The sequence below is a fragment of the Melanaphis sacchari genome, unplaced genomic scaffold (assembly GCF_002803265.2).
Source record: "Melanaphis sacchari strain LSU unplaced genomic scaffold, SCAv2.0 Contig10_pilon_pilon, whole genome shotgun sequence".
Taxonomy (NCBI): Eukaryota; Metazoa; Arthropoda; class Insecta; order Hemiptera; family Aphididae; genus Melanaphis; species Melanaphis sacchari.
The window spans coordinates 3,733,468-3,755,361 of NW_020270420.1; the positions used below are offsets into that span (position 1 = coordinate 3,733,468).

The 21,894-nt window shown below is 24.8% G+C and overlaps 1 protein-coding gene across 1 annotated transcript in view; it reads right to left on the minus strand.

Moving 5' to 3' along the window:
* Positions 1-10,718: 10,718 nt before the first annotated feature.
* Positions 10,719-21,894, minus strand: part of LOC112603609 (tyrosine-protein kinase Dnt-like) — a 68,383-nt gene continuing 57,207 nt past the window's right edge. Inside the window, exons 7-12 of the mRNA XM_025352273.1 lie at positions 21,206-21,389; positions 15,355-15,517; positions 15,125-15,274; positions 13,379-13,538; positions 11,396-11,532; positions 10,719-11,099 (exon numbers count right to left, since the gene is read on the minus strand). Of these exons, the coding sequence (XP_025208058.1) occupies positions 10,988-11,099; positions 11,396-11,532; positions 13,379-13,538; positions 15,125-15,274; positions 15,355-15,517; positions 21,206-21,389 (906 nt within the window). The 3' untranslated portion in view covers positions 10,719-10,987. The remainder of the gene's footprint in view (positions 11,100-11,395; positions 11,533-13,378; positions 13,539-15,124; positions 15,275-15,354; positions 15,518-21,205; positions 21,390-21,894) is intronic.

Below are 21,894 nucleotides of genomic sequence, written 5' to 3' on the forward strand. Positions count from 1 at the left end.
AATCATTAATTAGTTCGTAATCAAATGAAATAAATTTTAGTTTCCTAAGAAACGATAATATAAACACCAGATATACTATATGAAATTATAAAAGACGATATTTGGCCAATAAAGTCACTAATTTAAAAAAAAGCTTATATAATTATTCTTATATAATCAAAATTTTAACTAGAATTAAAATTTTTGTAAAATTTTTTTGTTAAATGCAATAAAATTTATATCAATATTATCCATCATCATCAATTGTGATAGTACATAATATAGTGAAGCATTTAAAATAAAAACCATTCCTAGTTTTATTCATAAAAATATATTATGTTGAGATAAGTATATACTACATGATTTAATTCCTATAAAAAAATAGGAATTATAATAGTGATTGTATTATGTTACCATTATTTTCAATTAACCACTGATAAAAAATACCTACCAATATAATATTATGTTAAATTATAATCAGAATAGTTTAATTAACCACATTGGGGATATTTGCATTAAAATGTTTCATTTGTGTTACCTACTATGAATAATTTATGCGTTAGTTAAATAGGTTAGGTATATTAGGTAATAGAAATGCTAAATATGTTGTACACCTGAAAAATATAAAACTGTGTCTGTTATTAGCTGAATAATAGTAAATAAAAAAAAAAAAAAAGAGTACATTAATTTTTTTATCATGGATAAGAATTAATTTGCAATTATAATACAACGTTTTAATGCTTTTAAATGATTGACAGATGATATGCTATATTTATGGTCGTTACGAGGGATAGATCTACGCTAATAAATGTATTATGGGAATCCATCATATTCTTAATAAAAATCATATATCAATTTGATATATCAAATCAGCTACAGTGTTACTATTTCACTCTTTCTAAATATTTTTATGCTTTTGTTTCACTCAGCTTTATAAAGTAAATACCTAATAATAACAATTTAAATAATAACAATCCTATAAATGATGCATCATTATTCAAATTTTTTTGATTTAATTTCATAAATTAACCTCTTCATTTATTTTATTTTATTATCGCTGTATTGCATAAACGATATTTACTGTAATGTACATTATTACTATTTAGTCTTTTAATTATTATTAAAGCATCTGTAGATTTTATTCTATAATATATAATATTATTCTTTGTTGTCATATTTATTTTAATATTATACATTTTATTGCAATATGTTTAAATTATGTATTAATATTTGTATATATTATATTTACCTTATTATTTATATTATATCATCCAATCGATGAGTTGCAATTCATTTTTATTAAACGCTAATGATAATCTGAAAAATAAATAAATGTCACTATTTATACTGAAAAAATAAATTATTAACAAATTTGTATTCATAGACAATATTTTTTTAAATTGTTTATTTTTTATATAGATTAAATTAGTGCGATAAAATATAGATTTTTTCATGAACTATGAATTTAAACATTTAAAAATTTAATATAACGATTCACTCATACATACTATTATTTTATAATTTTTTATAATTTATACATTTTTTAATATTTTTATGTAATTTTTTCATACGGAAACTAGCGAAAAAATTGTATAAAAAATCTATTCAGAATACCTATCATACTATAAAAATGAATATTGTGCCAGTTTTCCAATATATAAAACGCGTTGTAAAAAACTTTTGGAGCGTTCTTTTTGTCTGAGAAAGGGTTTATACTTTATAGTAGAAAATTAAAATATAATAATTATAATTGTAAATTACAATGAAATACATAACACGCTTTATTCAGACTCTTAAATATCTACAAGTAAACGGAATAAAGTTTTATATGCGTATATTCAATTTTATTTATTCAATTTAACTCTTTATGAAAAAAAAAAAAAATCGATTGATGAAATATAATAAAATATTAATAAATACTTATGTTTATACTTGTATAACTCGATTATTCTCTTCGCTTGTTATTGTATTTTTTGTCGACAATATAAACTTGTGTATTATAATAACGAAAATTCTATGAACAGTAATTTTAAATTGTAATTTAGCAATTCAATTGTCGTGTGATTAATTTCAAACCATAATAAATACTGTTTAGTATTCAACTTATCGTTTACAATATAGGTAGGTTTGATTAATTATCGATAACAACCCTGTCATAATTTAAAACAATAGGACTTACCTTTGGTAATAAAACAAATTACATATGTGATTTACGTTTAGCTAGGTATAATTATAATGTATATACTTAACAATTACATATCGTATTGTATTTTTATTAAATTCGGAATGTTACAATAATAATATGAAAACGCGGATTGAATAAAAATGCCATCGATTAATATTGCTCATATTTCATATGTATAAAACAATATATACATATATATATATATATATATATATATATATATATATATATATATTAAATATAATTTATATTTTAGGGTTAAGTCGATTTTCTATTCGAAATAGGTTTACGGTGGATATCATTATCGTATCAAACTGTATACGGTGCGGTCGACCAGACGACCGTTCTTCGACGGGCGCTCGAGGGTGCGAAATCCATTAGTAAACTGTCATCGACAGGCTGCGAAAAAGTTTTTCGAACCCGCAAAAACCAAGTACAATATACAATCGAGTGTTAGTATAATAATAATATAATATTATGGCACTGCTGAACATATAGCGACCCGTTTGTGTGTGTACCTATTTATACAGGTGCTGGTAGAATTTAAAACTTGGCCGGTGGAACTTATATATTATTATTACATGAAGCAATAATTCTTTTAACCTCCACCGTCATCGCCACAACTACAACCACGTCCATTGAAACACTACCTCTACCACGCCATCGCTTTAACATATATATATTAATATGTATAGTTCACGTCCCGCGACCAATGTCGAACACTTCTTTTGCACGCATTATATATATATATATATATATAATATATATTTTAATCGGATTTATATAATCTGCGGTACGCCACAAATATTAGAGGGACTGATGTTTACAAAACGCCCGTTTGGATTATAATAGCGAGCTGCAATAATAATACTAAATAATAAACTACCCCTCTCGTGTTCTTTCTCTCTTCACCCATTTCAAACGCACAAACACCAACACCCGACGTTGAGCTGTGAGTATAAAAATTAACAGCTGAAAAATAATCATAAAAGAAAGAAAAAAATCCCCTTCCACTACCCGATATAGATATTATATAGAGTATAATAATATGCTGTCGTTTAAACCGACAAATACGGATTTAAAAATAAATAATATATTTTATTTATAAACACCAGTAGTCATTCGTCCGTACATTGAATATTTATAGTATATATATTTACACTCGATAGTCTGCATTGTGGAAATTATTTTAAATTGTTTATATTATTTATTTTTTTTTTAATGTCTCTGGGATATTTTGCTATGCCAATATTTTTATAATAGCTTCTGAGTTCTTAATCTATACAACTAAATCGTAATGTAATAGAAATATAACATTATTTTTCAGAAATTTTTTTTTGATTGTTAATATTCAATTGTTATATAAACATATATTCACGCATATAATATGAGTTATAAAAAATAACTTTTTAATAAGGACAGGTCACGAATAGCGCGATGTCATTAAATAAATAAAATATAAACTGCTTGATGAATTATTGATTTATTTTAGTGCTACTAGTAATTATAACATACAGACGATTCGTTTGTCTATACAATGTATGACATATATTTCATTTTAGAACAAAATTATTATTATTGGATTCAGTTTATTATATAGAATATAAATAATTAAAACCAAATATCAATGAAAACATACAATCAAACAACCTAGTTATCATATTTAATATTATCTTCTTCAGTAAAAATAATTAACAGTTAGTTTAAGTTTTTTACCCCCGTAAATAATACAACTGAAATATGAATACTAATATATTTACATTTTATTACATCAAATTTTTATCAGTCCAATAACTGTAATTCACAATCGAAATGATGCGTGAAATACAATTTATTATGTATTTGAACTTTAAAATTAAATTTATACACCCCTATACAGGTTTTATTTTAAACAGGTTACTGCAAATTTACCAAGCGGTATAAAACCGATCAGTTACGCACGAACGAAGAACAACACTGATTCGGCGACTTGAATAGGCAATATAAGTACACTGTTGCGTTAGATCAATAACACGTCATTGTATAATCTTATAAACTTATAATAAAGTCATACAGTTTGTTGAAGTTATTATTATTAAAAAGTTTTTAGCAAGTTGTCTATTTATGCATACAATTGCATAACATAATCATTAAATATATTTTTATCGTGATTTATTATTTAAGCTATATTTTTTTTATTTTTTTTTTAGAACAAATGATTATATTTAAGCACATAGACCAAAATAGTATTATAAATTCATAGTTCTAACAATTTTTCAATCACTGTATTGAGTATTATTCATCAATAATTATTGAATATTATTGTTTGTTTAGTCATTGTTCAAATATTATACGTGGAAAATGTATAGTCTGTTTTCAAAATAACATAAATGTATTAAACCATTAAACAATCAATGTATGTAGATGGTTGTGACACGTTTGAAACGAAATTTCCTATAAGAATTAAGAATTTCAAATAGTAAACCCGTTGGATTAAAATATAGACAAGCAATTCGACATGACTGGATTTATAATGTAGGCAATAGGTATATTGTGTATAATGCTAATATTCATATATATATACATATATGTATGTATGTGTATGTTTATGTCAGCTTGATAGAAATTGATGATGAATGAAACAAACGTAAGCCTAATTGGTGTGTGTCGTTATTATTTTTGACTGAAGGGTTGTCTTACACAAAGTACACACAAATGATAATGGTTACACATATATAACGGTTGGATAGGCATAATAATGAGAGTTTGCAGTGTAGTTTTATAACGATGTGAGTGTATTTTTAAGTATTTTCGCTTACTCTGAGACCTGAATACAATAAGGGATATTATTGGTTAGGGGTTTTTTGTACTCACATATTGTATTATGTATAAAAATAAGCAACGTCTAGAAATAAAAATATAAGTTTTTTATTACTAAACCGTTGATTTAAATTTTACGATTTATACGAGAATAATATACTTGTTAAAATCAATAGAATATTAATTAGGTTATAGTTATTTATTTTATATTAATTTATACAAGTTATTTGCTTTAATTTATTGACTTAATACAGTTATCAAACATAAAAACGTTTTTCAAGCATTAATACTAAAATACATAATTATATTAGAAATGTATATATTATATTATGTATTTAAAAATTGAAAAAAAATCTCAACATTTTTTAAAATTATTTAAAATACATAAAATTCTCAAAAAATACTCTAATTTATTTAAAAATTATATTCTATTTATATGTTGTATTATAAACTAATTATTAAAAGTTTCAGATACCATCAAAGTATATATTACATAAAAATAAAATAAAAATTAAAGTTTATGGTAAATGTAAATGTTTTTTGGAGTTTTCAGGTGGTTAATCCTAACTTGTTACATAAACACGCTAAAAACTACCTTTTTAAAAAAACATTATATATTAAATTTTTATCAGAAACATGAGAAGTATAAGATATTAAACAAACCATCTTTCTTTCCAAAAATTGATATTTAGAAAAATAAAAATCACACTATGTTAAGCTTTCGCTCAGTCTTAAGTAATATTAATACAATTATAAGTTATCAAGAATTTAAATTTAATCAATTGAAAACATTTTTCCAAAAGTATTTTAACATGTTGACTATTTTTTCGCTAACACCGCCACCAGTTCACATTGTATTATTCTAGTACTACATCTTATAGAGCCATATACATTCATTCTTTTATATGATCAATATTAAAAAGTACAATTCGTGTCAACAAGAATCCATTCATCGTTCTACGAATGTAATCAACAAAGTACTATTGGTATAAAGATTACTAGTCTGTTTGAAAGTATCCGTAAAAAGCATACGAAAAAAAGTATATATCGCATATATATTTATATATATATTGTTTACTATTTTATACAATAAAAAAAAAACTCAGCAACATATCGACTTGTAGTTTATAAATGATAGATGGTTTATGCGAATGCAATCGTATGATGCCGTAGACACTTGTACAGTTGTACGTTAACCATTTACAGTATCCGTGGAAAAACTATGGAGTGTATCTGTGTTATTGACTCCATAAAAATAATAAGAATATTTATTTTTCAAACACGAGATCAAGAACTATAATGTATTTAAGTAAAATAAAATAATTTAAAATAAATATATTTTTCATAACTATTTTAGATATCTCTCGGCTTCTAGTGTCATTATATTTTAGTATTCGAACAGTAAATATTAGTATCTAAATAAATAAAATCACCATTATAAAATATATGTATTCAATTGGATAAACGTAATACTTTGATTGAGCTATTTTTATTTTTATTTTTACTCCTTACTGTTAATTTTTTTTTTCATCACATATAATATTTTTTAAGTATATGTACTACCTTATTACAACAATGTTAGAAAAAAATATAATTTTTAAATTACATGCACTTTTAAGGTAGATCATTCTACCACAAGTATTTTAATTAAGGATATTATAATTTATAATATGTATGTAATATGTAATACAACTATTAACTTATATATATGAATAATTTTTTAAATTATAGTAAAATATAGAGTATTAATAACTCAAAAACACTCTAAGTTAATTCGTACTTTTTAATAAACAAAATCCCATTTTAAACTTGGGCTTCTTAAATTTGAATGCAGTTGGAAAACTTAGTTCTCAAAGTGCCTTTCACATTTGGCAAATTCACAGAACCGATAATCGGTTTTCCAATTCACGTCTTTGTCCCAACTTCTAAAGTTTATTATATTCTTCACCCCATAACTTTCCATTTTTTCTTTATTATGGTATATTATATACATATATATTATACACAGTCTAATGATTTCTACTGTGAAACGATTAAATATCTTCTGATACCTCAGATTTAAATTATATTTAAAACTATAAATGAAATAAATAGAAATATATTGACATATTGTCAAAGATGCACTATTTTTAGTTGAAAAAAAAATATTAAAGAAAAATAATAACGAAACCGACACAAAAAAAACGAACAAAATCCTTTAGAAAAAAAAAATACATTAAAATATTTCAATCATATTTAAATTGATTCTATTTACTCTTTTTAGAACTTTAACCATAGAAAAACTTTCTTGAAATATCAACACTAAATTTGAACAATAATGGAAAAAAAACGTATTTAATTTTTTGTAAAAATTAACAAAAGCGATTTAAAAGCAATGAAAAGACTATTATATCTATTTTTAACTTATACGTAATATTATTATACATTATGATTTTACCTACTATATTCCGTTTAGGTTCTACGTGATATATAATATATATCTCGAGTATAATATTCTGTATTTCGTTATATTTAATTTAACCAATTTAATAATCACTGTACGTGTAACAATATTTCTACCTTTACCAAGTTGATTCAACATATATATAATATATATATATATATTATATAGTAGGATTCACTAGTATACTCAATCTAATTTTTCGTTTAATAACAAATTTTTTCAAATGCTTGAGACATTTTTGTACTAATAGGAGATACAAATTTTCATTTTACAAATAAGAACCCCCTATATTAACGTAAGTTATTTATTGAATTATTATTTGGAAAACGTTGATGTATCTAATTCAGAATTAAAACGAATAATTTTTTAGTTATTAAAATGTTTATATTAAGGATAATAGTTTTTAAAAATGGTTTTAAATAAAATACGAAATATATAAATATTGGATATAGTATTTATTATCCTTATACCATTTTTATAAATTATAAATTATGATAGATTAATACAAGTTGTTTTTGATATTACCATATCTTTTAATCTTATTACCATGAACTTATTATGTTTAGTTCACATAATTAAATAACCCAAAAACTACTTTTTCTAATTTTGATTTTGATACGTCAACATTCTCAGAAAAATATACAGTAGAAAAGAGAAGTTATCATTTGAAATAGAAAAGCTTGTATCTCCACAAGTCTTCTCTTAAGTAGTACAAAAAAAACTCAAAATGTATGGTATCTAAGTGTTTTTAAAAAATTAAAAAATCAGATCTTAAATAACTGCAAATTTATAAGACGAAAAAAAGGTGAGCATTTTTTTCAAATCACCCTCTGTGTATATTGTAAATACATTTATTATACGCGTTGTCACTAAAAGCCATAGTTACTTTAATAGGTACACACTACAAACAATGTGGTTTGAACAAATTGAATTTTACTACTTCAAACTACATTATTATTTATAGTTTACATGCTGTATGTGTAAGTTTATATAGAATGAGAATAGAGTAATATATACCTTCTGTAGTGTATCGTGAGTGTACATCATTGAAATTTCGGTATGAAAGGGATGTTATATACATACATACGTGTCCAGCAGCATACGCCCTGATTCCACGATTACCGCTAGAGAGAAAGAGAGATCGTCGGCGTAGAGTTCGAGTGGCAATATATGGGGAGATGGCATCGAGGGTGAGAGAGAAACCATATAAAATATATGTTGGTGGTTGGTGGATGAGACATGAGCGACAGTGTTGGTGCTGGGATATGGGCAGCGTGTAGGCAGTGAATGATTAATACTGCTCGACCGAATAATATAATCGTTATGTTTGCTCAACAAATTAATACAGCGATTATTATTATTATTATTATTGTTAAATGTACACTTGGCGTGTTTTCGAGTCCATTTTTATGTGTACTTGGGACTAAAACGACTAAATTCGCAACCCAATATAGGCATAATAATATATTTCGTTTAATACACGAGTGCATAATAATAATGAACATGTAAAAAAAAAAAAATGAAAATCGTTGAAATCGTTTTACATATTGTTATGTATTTATTATACGTATCGGCAAACTCTTTTTCCCTTCTCCACAGCATTGCCAACAATTTTTTTTTTTTTATTTATCTGTAGATCGAGTTCTCGTGTAATATGGTAATATATTTCTGCAACTCATTTGAAAAAAGTAATAAATAATAATAATAATAATAATAATAATAATAATAATAGTAATCAAATAATGTTATATATTTTATACCATTTTTTTTTTTACCTTTGCCTACATACATACAGATTATAATAGGCCTACTAACTATATATACTTTTCACTGTGCACCGACCACCATTGCTCTTTTAACGGTTCGACGTCATTAAACTTTATACATCGGCCAATAAAACGAAATTATTCCTATGCTCCTCTCCTCTACACACTTTTCCCGATTAGGGCTGTCTGAGTGCATTTGATTTTGATGTTCAACATATTGGGAATACTCGACAAAAAATAATCAAATAAATACATGAACACATACGTATTATATATTTATGTGCGAATAGTTCCATTCCAATTAAAACTAAAAATATGCACGTCGGTACCGTAAATGCAGATTTAAATTCATGCAGTATAAATTATTCCACTCGAAGTTTGATGTATAATAGTACACAGTATGTATTATGCACTATATAATATGTATGCGTAAAAAAAAACCTTTGCAATGTTGACCGTTTGATAATAATTACCCATGGTGATTTTTCAATAATTTATTCAATACAGTGCACGTCCTCAGTCGTTATTATTTTTGAATTGTTATTATCGAGTTATTATTTACTGACGAGAAAATTCCACTGATCCAAAAATATAAATGATACATTACCTGCAGAAACATGGATGAATTTGCATTGGCATTCAAAAATGTATTCGTAATATTAACACAGTTAATTAGTGATAACAAATATGAAATTAAAGTCGATTGTGTGTTTAAGCATATCTGTTAAATATTAAAGTTGTCCGTATCTATCCTCATATGCACTAACTATATTAAAATTATTTCCTATTTGTTATTTAAATTTTTGACTCTTCCATAGTTAGCGAAAATAAGAAGCTAAAATTTAAAAATAAATTCACATATTATCTAAAGCCATTTTATAAATAAATTATCCCAGATTATTAAGAAATGTGAATGTAAATTTTTTTTTTTTTTAAATTTTAAGTTTAAGTAAACCAAGCAGTTATAAGAGTTAAAATAATTGTGGTCTCTTAGAAATAATTTTCAAAAAACATATTTTAAAACTACTTAATTAGAAAAAAAAAATGATCACGAAGAAATTATAATATGCTTTATGAATGTTAATTACTATTCGATATACTCGTATTATATCGAATAGCGACAATTGTTGGTTTTTTTTATTTTAGATATTTTATGCGTATAATGCATTACAATTTTCTGAAGTTTACCCCAATAAGATGCAATTATATTATACTATCTGAGCAGTTTTGGAATGTTATAGAAGTAACATTATTAATTTGACCCATAGAACTACTTAATAATTATAATATTAATATAACTATTATGAAATATTTTCGAAACATATTGAAGTACGTTATGATATCCGATATAGTAGTAGTATATAATTTTACAAAATACTCAATCTACTGAATAAATTATTAATAGCTTTTTTTAATTTCTGGGTGAAATTGAGTTTAAGAAAAAAAAACAATATTCACAATAGAATTAATAAAAACATCAAAAAAACATATATTTTCTGTTCATGCAATTAAAAAAATGTACACATAAAGGTATATAATATTTACGTACAAATATGTTTAAAATTTAAATAATTGAATTGTTTTACTTAAACATGTAATAAATGGCAGTTTTATTTTTCACCATCTTCCGCCATCTTGTGATTTCCCATTTATTTTTGTCATTGTTCATTAAAAAAAAAAGTTTTCTCCAAAATAATGTTTAACGCTTACATACATAGCACCTCTAATCGTATATCGTAAGTAACTTAATGTACATCAACATATTTAACAAAACATATAAAAAATTATAAATAGTAAAATAAAGGAAAGTCTATTTTAGATAAACTGGTTAAGAGTTTTTTGGAAGTCCTGTAAACACGCCAATACTTGAGCGGATGATGGTCGTTCCTCCGGGCTGGGTAGCCAACAGAATGTCATCATCCCAAACCTGTAATAATATATGAGTATAAATAACAACAACAATAATAATAATAATAACAATAACAATAATTGGTTCACAATTAAAACCCTGGAAAACTAGATTATCTGCTTTTGTTTTAGGGCATCCGATTACTTTAGGGTTGTTATCCCGCTTCCATTGAATAGCTCGTTAAGATTGAAACTCCCGTTAGAGTTAAGTGAATAAAAAAAAAAATAATAACCCCACTGTGAAAACCCTTTGGTAGGGTAGTTTCCAGATTAATGTAGTTTAATGGTATGTTTTTTTGTTCCATAAGTACTCACAGGTCGTCCGGGCAGTTGATTGGTTGCGATAGCCTGTATCCTTCTTGTAAGTAAAGGCTCAGATCATACGGATCAATTTCTGAGTAGGGCTGAGCACCTAAACACACAAGTTCCCAGAGCAAAACACCAAACGACCACTAAAATAAACATATTTCGTAATTAGGTAAAAACGTTATATTTTAATTTACATTGGTTTTAATTGATGTTTTTTTTATACAGCCAATTCCTTATGTCTTTAAAAACATACGTTATTACCTTTATTTATATAGAAAAATATTATTTAAAATAAATTAAAACTGTTATTATATAATAAACTCGTAATAACTAATCTTTAATTTTACATTCTAAATTGTCTTTATTATATTCATTTACTTTATAATGGCACTAACTATTATATCAAATAATTTAATATGCTAAACCGATATATTAGATCAAAGTTTGCAAAATTATAAAAACCAAACTAACAATATAATTGAGATGAAAAACTAAAATAAATACAAATAAACAATTTAACTAAGTATTAAATCAGCTTAAGAAAATTCCAGAAAATCAAATATCACATTATGTGTCCCCCTTATGATATTAATTTAAAAGGTACTGTTAAGACAATTTGCATAAAAAAAATAATAATAAACGGTTCGTTTAATCCTTGTTTTTAAATTTAACAGAAAATCGCTAAAATAGTATTTTATTCCTGTATTTTTTTATTTAAATTATATTGATTTTTCGTCTTATGTAATCACAAATTAACCGACTCAAAATACCTAAAATATTGAAATCTGTGTTAATAAACACAAGTCTAAATTAGAATAACAATTTAAATAATAGTTGTTTTATCAACAATATTCAATAACTGTATTTAAATTATAAAATAAATATTTAGTATATTTCCATATAATTATTTAGATAAAATAACTATTGAATATTTTTTTTCAATAGATTATTTATTCATGTATATATAAAAAAAAATATATATATATAAATATATTATTATTGTTAATTTATTAAAATTTAATTATATAAATATTTTTTTTTTTTACAAGGATCGACATTCCTGTAAAAGTTTTTGTTTTTAAACGCATTGTATGCCACATAGCTTTAATTTTTGAAAGGTTAAGTAGTTCGAATTTATAATGTACGATATTATTTAAATATTTTTTTTTAGATTAATTATATACCTAGATAATTTTTTAGTTTGAAAGATTATTATAAAGTATTCATCGTTAATATTATTAAAATCAAAAGAACTTGACAATGTTTTAATATAATTATATATTTCAAAAAAAAAAAATACTTCATTAGTTTTAAGAATAAATTCATAATAATTATAACTTATTATAAATGAATGAATAAAATAAATATTAAGAAGAACAAGACATTGCGTTTAATTATTTAATAGAATGTAGTTGATAAAAAGATTATTGTTCTATAGTATAATACAGAAACTTTTACAATTAGAAAAAATATGATAGAATTCTTTTTTTTATTTATTAATTGTATTATGTCAATACACCAGGTACTTTTATAATGTAAGGTACAATTTACGATTGAATACAATAAAAATATAGAATAGTAATTAATAATCAATTGTTAAACATAAAAGCATTTTAATTATTAAATTTTCCAGTAAACCGAAGTATACGTACTATTATACTATTTATGAGTTAGTAATAAAAATAATTAGAACATTTAGTAATGATAGATACAAACTATGCGTATTTACTATTTACTAATATTTACTAATCGAATAATCTAATATTAAAAATTTATTCTAAGTAACATTAATTAAACAACCACACTTAAAAGCATATTTTGGTTCAAGTACATTATTTTTTCTTTGGCAAAATTTTCAAAATCTATTGTTCTGAAGTTATAAACATTGACAATTTTAGAGTAATTTTAGAGCAATTTTAGAGTAAGAATATATTTATTTCCAGTTATTATTGATAAATAAATATAAAAATAATATTCAGCATAACTTACTATGTCCGAGGCACCGTTATAGGTGCGTAAAGTGATACTTTCAAGGGCCATCCACTTTATGGGTCGATTTTCGTTGTCGTTTAGACATGAATAATCATCAGGAAACAGGTCTCTAGACAATCCGCTATCGGCTAATTTGACTCGCAACTTTTCGTCCACGCTAAATACGCACACACAAACACACATACTGTTATTGTAATATAGATTATAATTTACATGGCGGCCGAAATTATAGATTTAAACAGGCTTAAAGGAATTATGGACAAACGATTACGTAAAGATAGGGGAAACTTTTGAAATAACTTGCAGTAACTCATTTATAGCGCGCACCTGCTAAACCTCTTTAACTCTCTTTAAAAAGAACTTAATATGGATTTGTTCCAAAAAAATTTTAACTCTTTTTAGACAATGTTTTTGAAATATTCAATAGAACAAAATTCAAATTATAAATTTACATATTAAAGAATATTTACATTTTTATTATTTTTGTTTGCTAAAATTGAAATAGTTTGATGTCTATAATATTATTATGTTATTAAATTGTTTAAAATAATTTCCAGGGGTAATAATAATTTATGATACGACCTCTATAGAATTTCAAAGTATGATAATCACCCTCTTTAGAACTTATTGCATTCTTGATCTAGTGTTAAGAGCGAGACTCGTGTATTAAAATCAATATATAGCAACCCTTCAGCTTTTTAAAGAGAATATTAAATGTATGTAATATTTTCCCTACAGTATACATTTGTTAGATTATTACATTTTATATCAAAAGCATAAGATGTAAAAGTTAATGATCATTTTTTTTATCGCTTACCATGACATTAAAAAAAAAAATAAAACAATATAAAATAATTAGATATTAATAACGACTTTAAATTTATATTAAAATATTTCTTCAATTTTATCTTAATAAATCGCAATTGATATTTAATAAAATACCAAAATGCTTAATATAAATTAACTTAAACACATTTAACTAAACATTTTTATTCGACTGTGAAAACATAGTTTTATTTTAATCAAACTTTATTATCATATAGATTTTTTTATTAATCTAAATTTTCAAAAAGGTTTTTTTTTTTTAATGTATTTTACTGGAATATTTTAACTAAAAATTAAATTGCATTTTTCTTTATAAAAATATCAAATAAGTACTAAAATATTATAAAAAAATGCCGTTTTTATGTCACAAAATAATTTTTACATAAAGTTCATTGCACAGATTATTGATTTAGGTAGTAGTGTTTATTGAAATATAAATAAATATAATGTCTGAACTTGAAATGAAATCAACGGGGGTTAAACATTTACAAAGGAATAAAAAATTTAAAAAAAAAAGTTCTATCCAAACTAATTTATGTATATCATTATTCTTGGCATTGTCAAGAACAGACAATTTTAAAAGGATGTCAAAATTATGTTCTGTTACTATTATCACACATGCAAACCTAGCAAAATTAAGTTCACAGAAACAAGTGTAGGAATATAAATAATTCTATTTTTTTCAGACCAAAGTTTCATGTCTTTATTTATTGTTAATATTCCTTATTTTGTTTCAATCTTTACGTAAATATTTCATTACATTCTATGCGTATATATTTTTAAATTCAAACTATTTTATTTTCATTTCAATTGTAAGTTTAAATTTTGTATAAGATGAGATTGATTAATAATTAAATGTCAAAGGTATTGTACTGTTAAATCTATTATTATGCTATATTCATTATGTTGTATACTTACACACAATTCCTGGCAGCTATATCCTTGTGACAGATACCTTGGCTGTGAAGGAATACACTACCTAAGCAGAGTTGTACAGCCATGTTAACAATGTCTTTTGTGGTTAAGTTGTAGTAGTCGTTATTTTTCCTTTTGCAATCGCATAGAAACCTGCAACACATGTATTGTTTTATAAATGTAGTCTAGCACAAACATAATCACATTAATGTAAATAAAATATTATTATTTACCTTTTAAGATTTCCTTTATTACTGAACGGATATAATATCGCGGTTGGTTTATTTGAGTACTGACATACAGAAATTGGTTGTAATATGTTTACATGACCCGGTAAACCATGAAGCATTAAACTTTCAGCCAAAAACATTTTATTTTGTTGAGATGCAGCATCAGCTATGGAACAAAATTAAATTAATATTATGTGCTAACTGCTAAGACTTAAAATCATAAAATCATAAGAATAACTTAAGGTTTTAAAAATATGTAAGCATATACTATGTTTGTAATTTGTATAAATATTAGAATAAAATATGAATACTGTTTTAAGACTTTTTATCATTCAGTCAGTTTATGTTCCAAACAAGTTTAATGTTTAGAATATTTTATTTGGATTCATATAAAAAAAAAATAAAAAAACCATTTTTATTTGATGGAAAACTTTAAATAAATATTTTTATACTTGAATGAGAGCAATGAAAAGTCATTTTAAAAGTAAACATTTTGGCGTAGGTATATATTTTTAAATCATCCATTTCCAGACCCAACAGACTGCAGAATAAATTTAAATCATGTCTGACAATAAATTCCACCGGGAATTATTTGGAGGGGGGTCTATATTATATTATTATAATATATATATATAAGTATATAATATAATATTATATATATAAATATATTTCCATTAACCCCCTCTACCTTCTTTTCCTGTGAATTTCACATTTCCTTAACCTAACCGTTCAAAGTAGCCCCTTTTACCGAACATATTAATCGACGACGACTGAACTGGAAAACGTATGCGCCTCACCCCCTTTCAACATAAAAAAATAAATGAAATAAGGTGTACAAAACACAAGGGTCAAGATCAAGGGTTCAACGTTTCGAATTCCAAAGGGTTTTTAACATGCAAAGGATCATGATGAAAATATATCACGCCCACGAATTTTGCCATAGTATATGTACTTATATAACATACCGCATGGGGTACTGAGGTTATACTTTGTTCTAATTGGTTTTATTAAAAAGAAAAACACGAACTATAAAATAAAGTTTAACCACCTTATTCTTTGAAGTGGTTTTTTCTGTGAGTATGTTTAACAAAAATAAGTGTTTTATATTCGAAAATACGTAAACTTACACATAAATCGTCTAGTTTTCAGTTGCTTTTCGTGTTAACAAACAAACAGTAATTTATTTTTAGTTTTGATCATAATCACACAACACTGATAACTTAAGTTAAATACTTCTGTTATAAAAATATCAAATAATAAAAATGTAAAGTTAATAACAATGATGTAAGTTCAGACGCTAAAATTAAATGAAAATGTTATTTTAAATACCTAGGGAAATTACAAATTATTATGGGTAAACAATAAGTGGAATACGATCAATCAACGTTAGCGCATAGTAACTAACAAATACCAGAAATAATTTATTAGTATTTCTCGAGTATTATAAAAACGATACTTCAAAGTTAGCTGATGTAATTCTCGTAAAAAATAAATAACTATCTACGTAAAGCAGATAAAATACTCGAAAGAGTAATACGCTTCTAATATTATTAATAATAAAAACAATTTTAAATTAAAATTGTTAATAATGTTTATTAGTTCGTTAAAAAACAATCAATTGTAATGTCTAACACACTACCTCTATGATACGATAATGAATCAGTAATAATAATAATAAAAGTAATAATTTTTATGTCGTTGAAAAGTATTATTTTTTAACTATATCTACACTTTATGATAACACCTCTAAACGTCTTACGTGTAGTTATATGTAACAAATGTGATTACTATAATATTATGAATCATATACATTATACCTACAATAGGTTCAGCTAGGAAGTATAATAGTAATTATGTATTTATATAGTATAATAAGTATTCGAGGATAAAAGACGTTTGTACCTGCGGCAAGAGAAAATATGATAAAAGTGACCGGAATGAATCTGTCTGACATGATATGGTATTATATTATGTTGCCACTCGTACGGAAAGCCCGATACTGGCATATGTAATCGCGTTGTGCTTACGACAATGCAAAGGTACCCTACGTACACACAATATAATATTTATATGATGACGCAATACATGTATTCCACGATGTTTACCCCAGTTGCGTACAGGACGTAAAGCAAACATTTCCCCGGAATCTGAACAAACACGTAGCCTTCAGGTAATGTTTTTTATTTATTTTTTTTTTTATTTTTATATCTAGTTAGAGATTAAGTGCTGACCGGAGGGCACAAATTGAATGTACACAAGTGAATCGAAATCTCTCGGTCGTCTCCGGCAAAAAACCTTTAGACCAATGTTGCCACACAAGAGGGAAATTATGACGCTTTAATTTTTCATTCTTTTTTTTTTTTTTTTTTTTTATCCCATTTATACTTTTTTTCTTTGCGCACATTTGCCAGCCATTCAGTAGACGACCCGGTCACATCTTAAGTAGCGGATATTACCGTAGAGAAGAGGGTCGTGGTTGAAGAATTGTGGATAAGATGCAGAGACAGTAAGGCGGAGATTGAAAATTCGATTCATCTCCAACGAAATGATTTTTGCGGACGACGAAAGTTATCTTTTCAAACGCACGTGAATTGTTGCCCGGGGGACTGTAAGTTGATCAAACATAAATTGATCTTGTTCGGGTTATTTATTATTTTTTCTCGTTAAACAGGAAAGGTAGAAAATTTCGATATAATAATAATATACCGTATGATACGAAACAAAAGAAATAGTTAATAACTCTTTACGGCATGATAGATTTCCAATAGTGTCGATGTTGATAAGTATTGAAAATTCCACCACAAACGGCACAAACTGTATTAGTCGAATGAGCGTATTAAATATATTGCAACATTTCACTTAGTTAACAAAACTTTAATTTCATATGTCTACCCGCAAAATCAATGAATATAAGCCTTAATTAAAAAATCAAAGTTATATATATATATTGTAAAAAAACTTTCAATCTTTTCAATCTCATTAAATTTTTTAATAGTTAAAATGATTAAATTGTATGATACAAACATTCAATATTGAGCGAAGGTGAGATTGAAATAACGCACAAATTACGATGGAGTTTATATTTATATTCATGTACATTTTGTTAATAATAATAATTAATATTTAACAACATAATAGTATTACATATACATATATATACAATATTGATAATAATATTTAACCTATAATAACGGCCACTCTATGTTTAAAAGTAATACAGGGTAAAAGTATTGTCTTTATCGATAACATCAGTAATATTATTGCCTTTTAAAATATTTTGTCGTTTTATTTTTTTTTCTATTCATATATCTCGCGTACGTATATACTGAATAGATATTTATTATTAAATAAAATATTATCATTTCAAAATGAGCAAACAAAATTCATGTATTCAAAGCAGTTATTTTTGTTGACTTTAAAATTTGTACTATGATTATTTATTTAGATTATAAATACGATTTTATGGCTGTTATATTAAATATTTATACAAGTAAATTTATTTTAATGGATTATATTAAAATAATAAAATAATAAAAAACACAAGTTTTTTTTCAGTGCTAAATATGTTAAAAATTCACTTTAAACAAACGGTGTTTTGACAAGTCTTGACAGTAGTTTTCGAATTAATTTATTATTTTTATATATAACTAAAATACATTATTAATAGTTATTTAATCACTTAATTTGTATCACATTACATAACATTTATATCTAGTTAGCATTACTCCACATGAAATTTTCAATTAAAAAAAAAAAATGTGAAACAAAACTTTTTTAATTAATACAATCAATGAGAAATATATTAAAGCCGATGATAGACCTTTTTATAAGAAACATTTTTACTTAATAAAGTTTTAATGAATATTTTAACGATTTTATACCTGTTAAATAATATTTATTTTTATTTTTTGTAAATTACAATTATTGTTCTAGATAAACTGAAACTAAATTTTGTTATTATTATTACTTTTTTTTTTTAACATATTATGTATAATCTAAAATTTGAAATTTAAAAACATTAATAAATAATAATGTATGGTTTAAAAACTTAAATAAGTATAGTAACAATCCTCAGTAAGCTTGAATTGGCAAAAGTTCATGGATTATAAAATACAGCCATTGTAAAAAATCAACATAGGGTTTTAATTGTAAATAACTTTAAAAAAAAAAAACCTTTTAACTTTAACCATTTTTTTTTTTTTTTTAATATAGTGGTTTTTAAACGTAGGTAGGTAGTTTTAAATTTATCATATCCATCAGTTTTACACATTCAAATCAAAATTAATTGCATTATGAGCCAGTTTTTAAGTGCGAAATATACTATACGTATACATCAATGTCATTTTTCAGAAATAATTTAAAAAATTAGAATTTTTTATTCACTTATTTAATAAGTTATCAATGATAAATAGTTATTAAACATTTTTTATGGAATAAATTAGTAGTTATTTAAAAAAACTGACTATAAATTTTAGTTCATTTATATGTATGAAAACTATAATGTTTTACGTATCTTTATTAATGTTTATAATACTGTTTACATACTGTGTCACAAAAAAATGAACTAACATATTTTTAAGCCAGTTTTCTAAATTAATAATATCGCCTACTTATTTAAATATTAAAAGTAGCTTAATTTTATCGTAAAATTTGTAAACAAAGAGTATTTATCACTTTAAGTTGATTTTCGGTGAATTTTATTTAATTAATATAAAATAATTGTATATACATTATACATATATAAATGTATATGAATAGTATAAAAGTATTTTATTTCATATTTTTATTTTATTTTGACATTTTAACGCACATAAATGTTTGTCTAAAAGGGAAAATGGATGTGATTCACCACAGAAGTTGAAGTTTGATATGTAAATTATTTACATTTCTGTTAGCTATAGGAATCAATTTTTCAATCAAAAATACAAGCATAATAAATTACCATGTCCAATCGTATTACGCACCTTCAAAAGACCTTATTTACAGTTTATTATTTATAACTATAATCTAGTAATATTAGATGTAACGAAAAATATAATAAATATAAATCAATATTATGTAACGATACATACCTATAATGTTAATATTCTATCTAAAGCATAAATCGATTTCAAACAATTAAATTACACCTAAATAATTCTGGTTAAAAGTTAACCATTACCCAGTGTGATCTTTCACATTTAAAAAAAATTTAAAAATAATACTGATACAATTGAAGACTATTTGACTACAATAACTGTACGCTAAAAGGAGTATTGTTCAAACAAATCCTCCTTTGCTGTTGGTTAAACACGGTGGGGGGGGGGAAACTATATGTCGTTAAGTTGAATATTTTTCAACTTTAAAGTAATACCCAGTAACATGGTGTATTAAAAAAGAAGTATACAACATTCACTCAATTTAAATAAGACGACATTTTAAATTATGGGTGACACGCCAAAAAGTGATAAGTAATCTTTTAGTAATTGACAAAGTTAAAATATTTATTCTAATCAAGACAATCTTTTTTATTTATGGTTTATATTTTATCATACATTTATAGACATGTTTCAATTACTAAATAATGTTATTTCACTTAAAACTATTTGTACCTACATTTCATATTTTCATTATTATGCGCAAAAAACTAAAAAAGTTGTACTAAAATTGGATCATTTGTAATTTATTTTTTATACTATTACATTTTAATTGTTAAATTTTCATTTACTTAAAGCATTACCTATGATATTCTAACAAGAGAATTTTATGTAATTTTATTCAACTCTAAAAATAATTGCTAAGTTTTTTGGTTCACTATATTATAATATTACAAAAAAAAAATGTATTCTACGTAATAAACATCTGTACAACTCACTTGTGACGGTCTTGACGAGAACTTCTTGCGATCCACCACCATTGTGTTTATACGTGCCTTGATACACCTTACCGAAAGCGCCCTCCTGGAGAAGTCTTTCCAATTTGACCGTAGCGCCATGCGAGTCTAGCTGACGTATACGCTCGTCCAAGTCATCACACATTCTCCGATCGTTAACGGCCATCTAATTTCGATAAACAACGAATATATATTACACTATTTACATCACTCCCTTATCCGAGAATTATTAGCGTTGAATAATTTATCACCGGTCGGTGGTATATATTTATGTATATATATGGTTGATGGGAAGCTTTGCGGAGTGCATACATGGGTTGTCAGAATTCCCGGTACGAAAATCATTAGAGAACTGCGAGTGCATTAGCAATACATAGTTTATAAATTAGTCATAAATGAGAGTTAATTTTAGTTCTATAACTATTATATTTTTTTTTCCCCCAATCGTTCATTATTTTATACGGTGAGCATAATATAATATATATATTATTATGACGAATAGAAGGTATTTGACGGAGTATTGAAATAACGATGGTTTTCTCTTTTTCTCATCCAAACTGTCAGTAGTTGAAAAAAAAAAATGATTGATCGAATACGAAAGGTCCTTTAACCCGAAATCTTTAATGGCTTTAATAAACACGACGACTATACGACTTTTGTCCACGTCACGA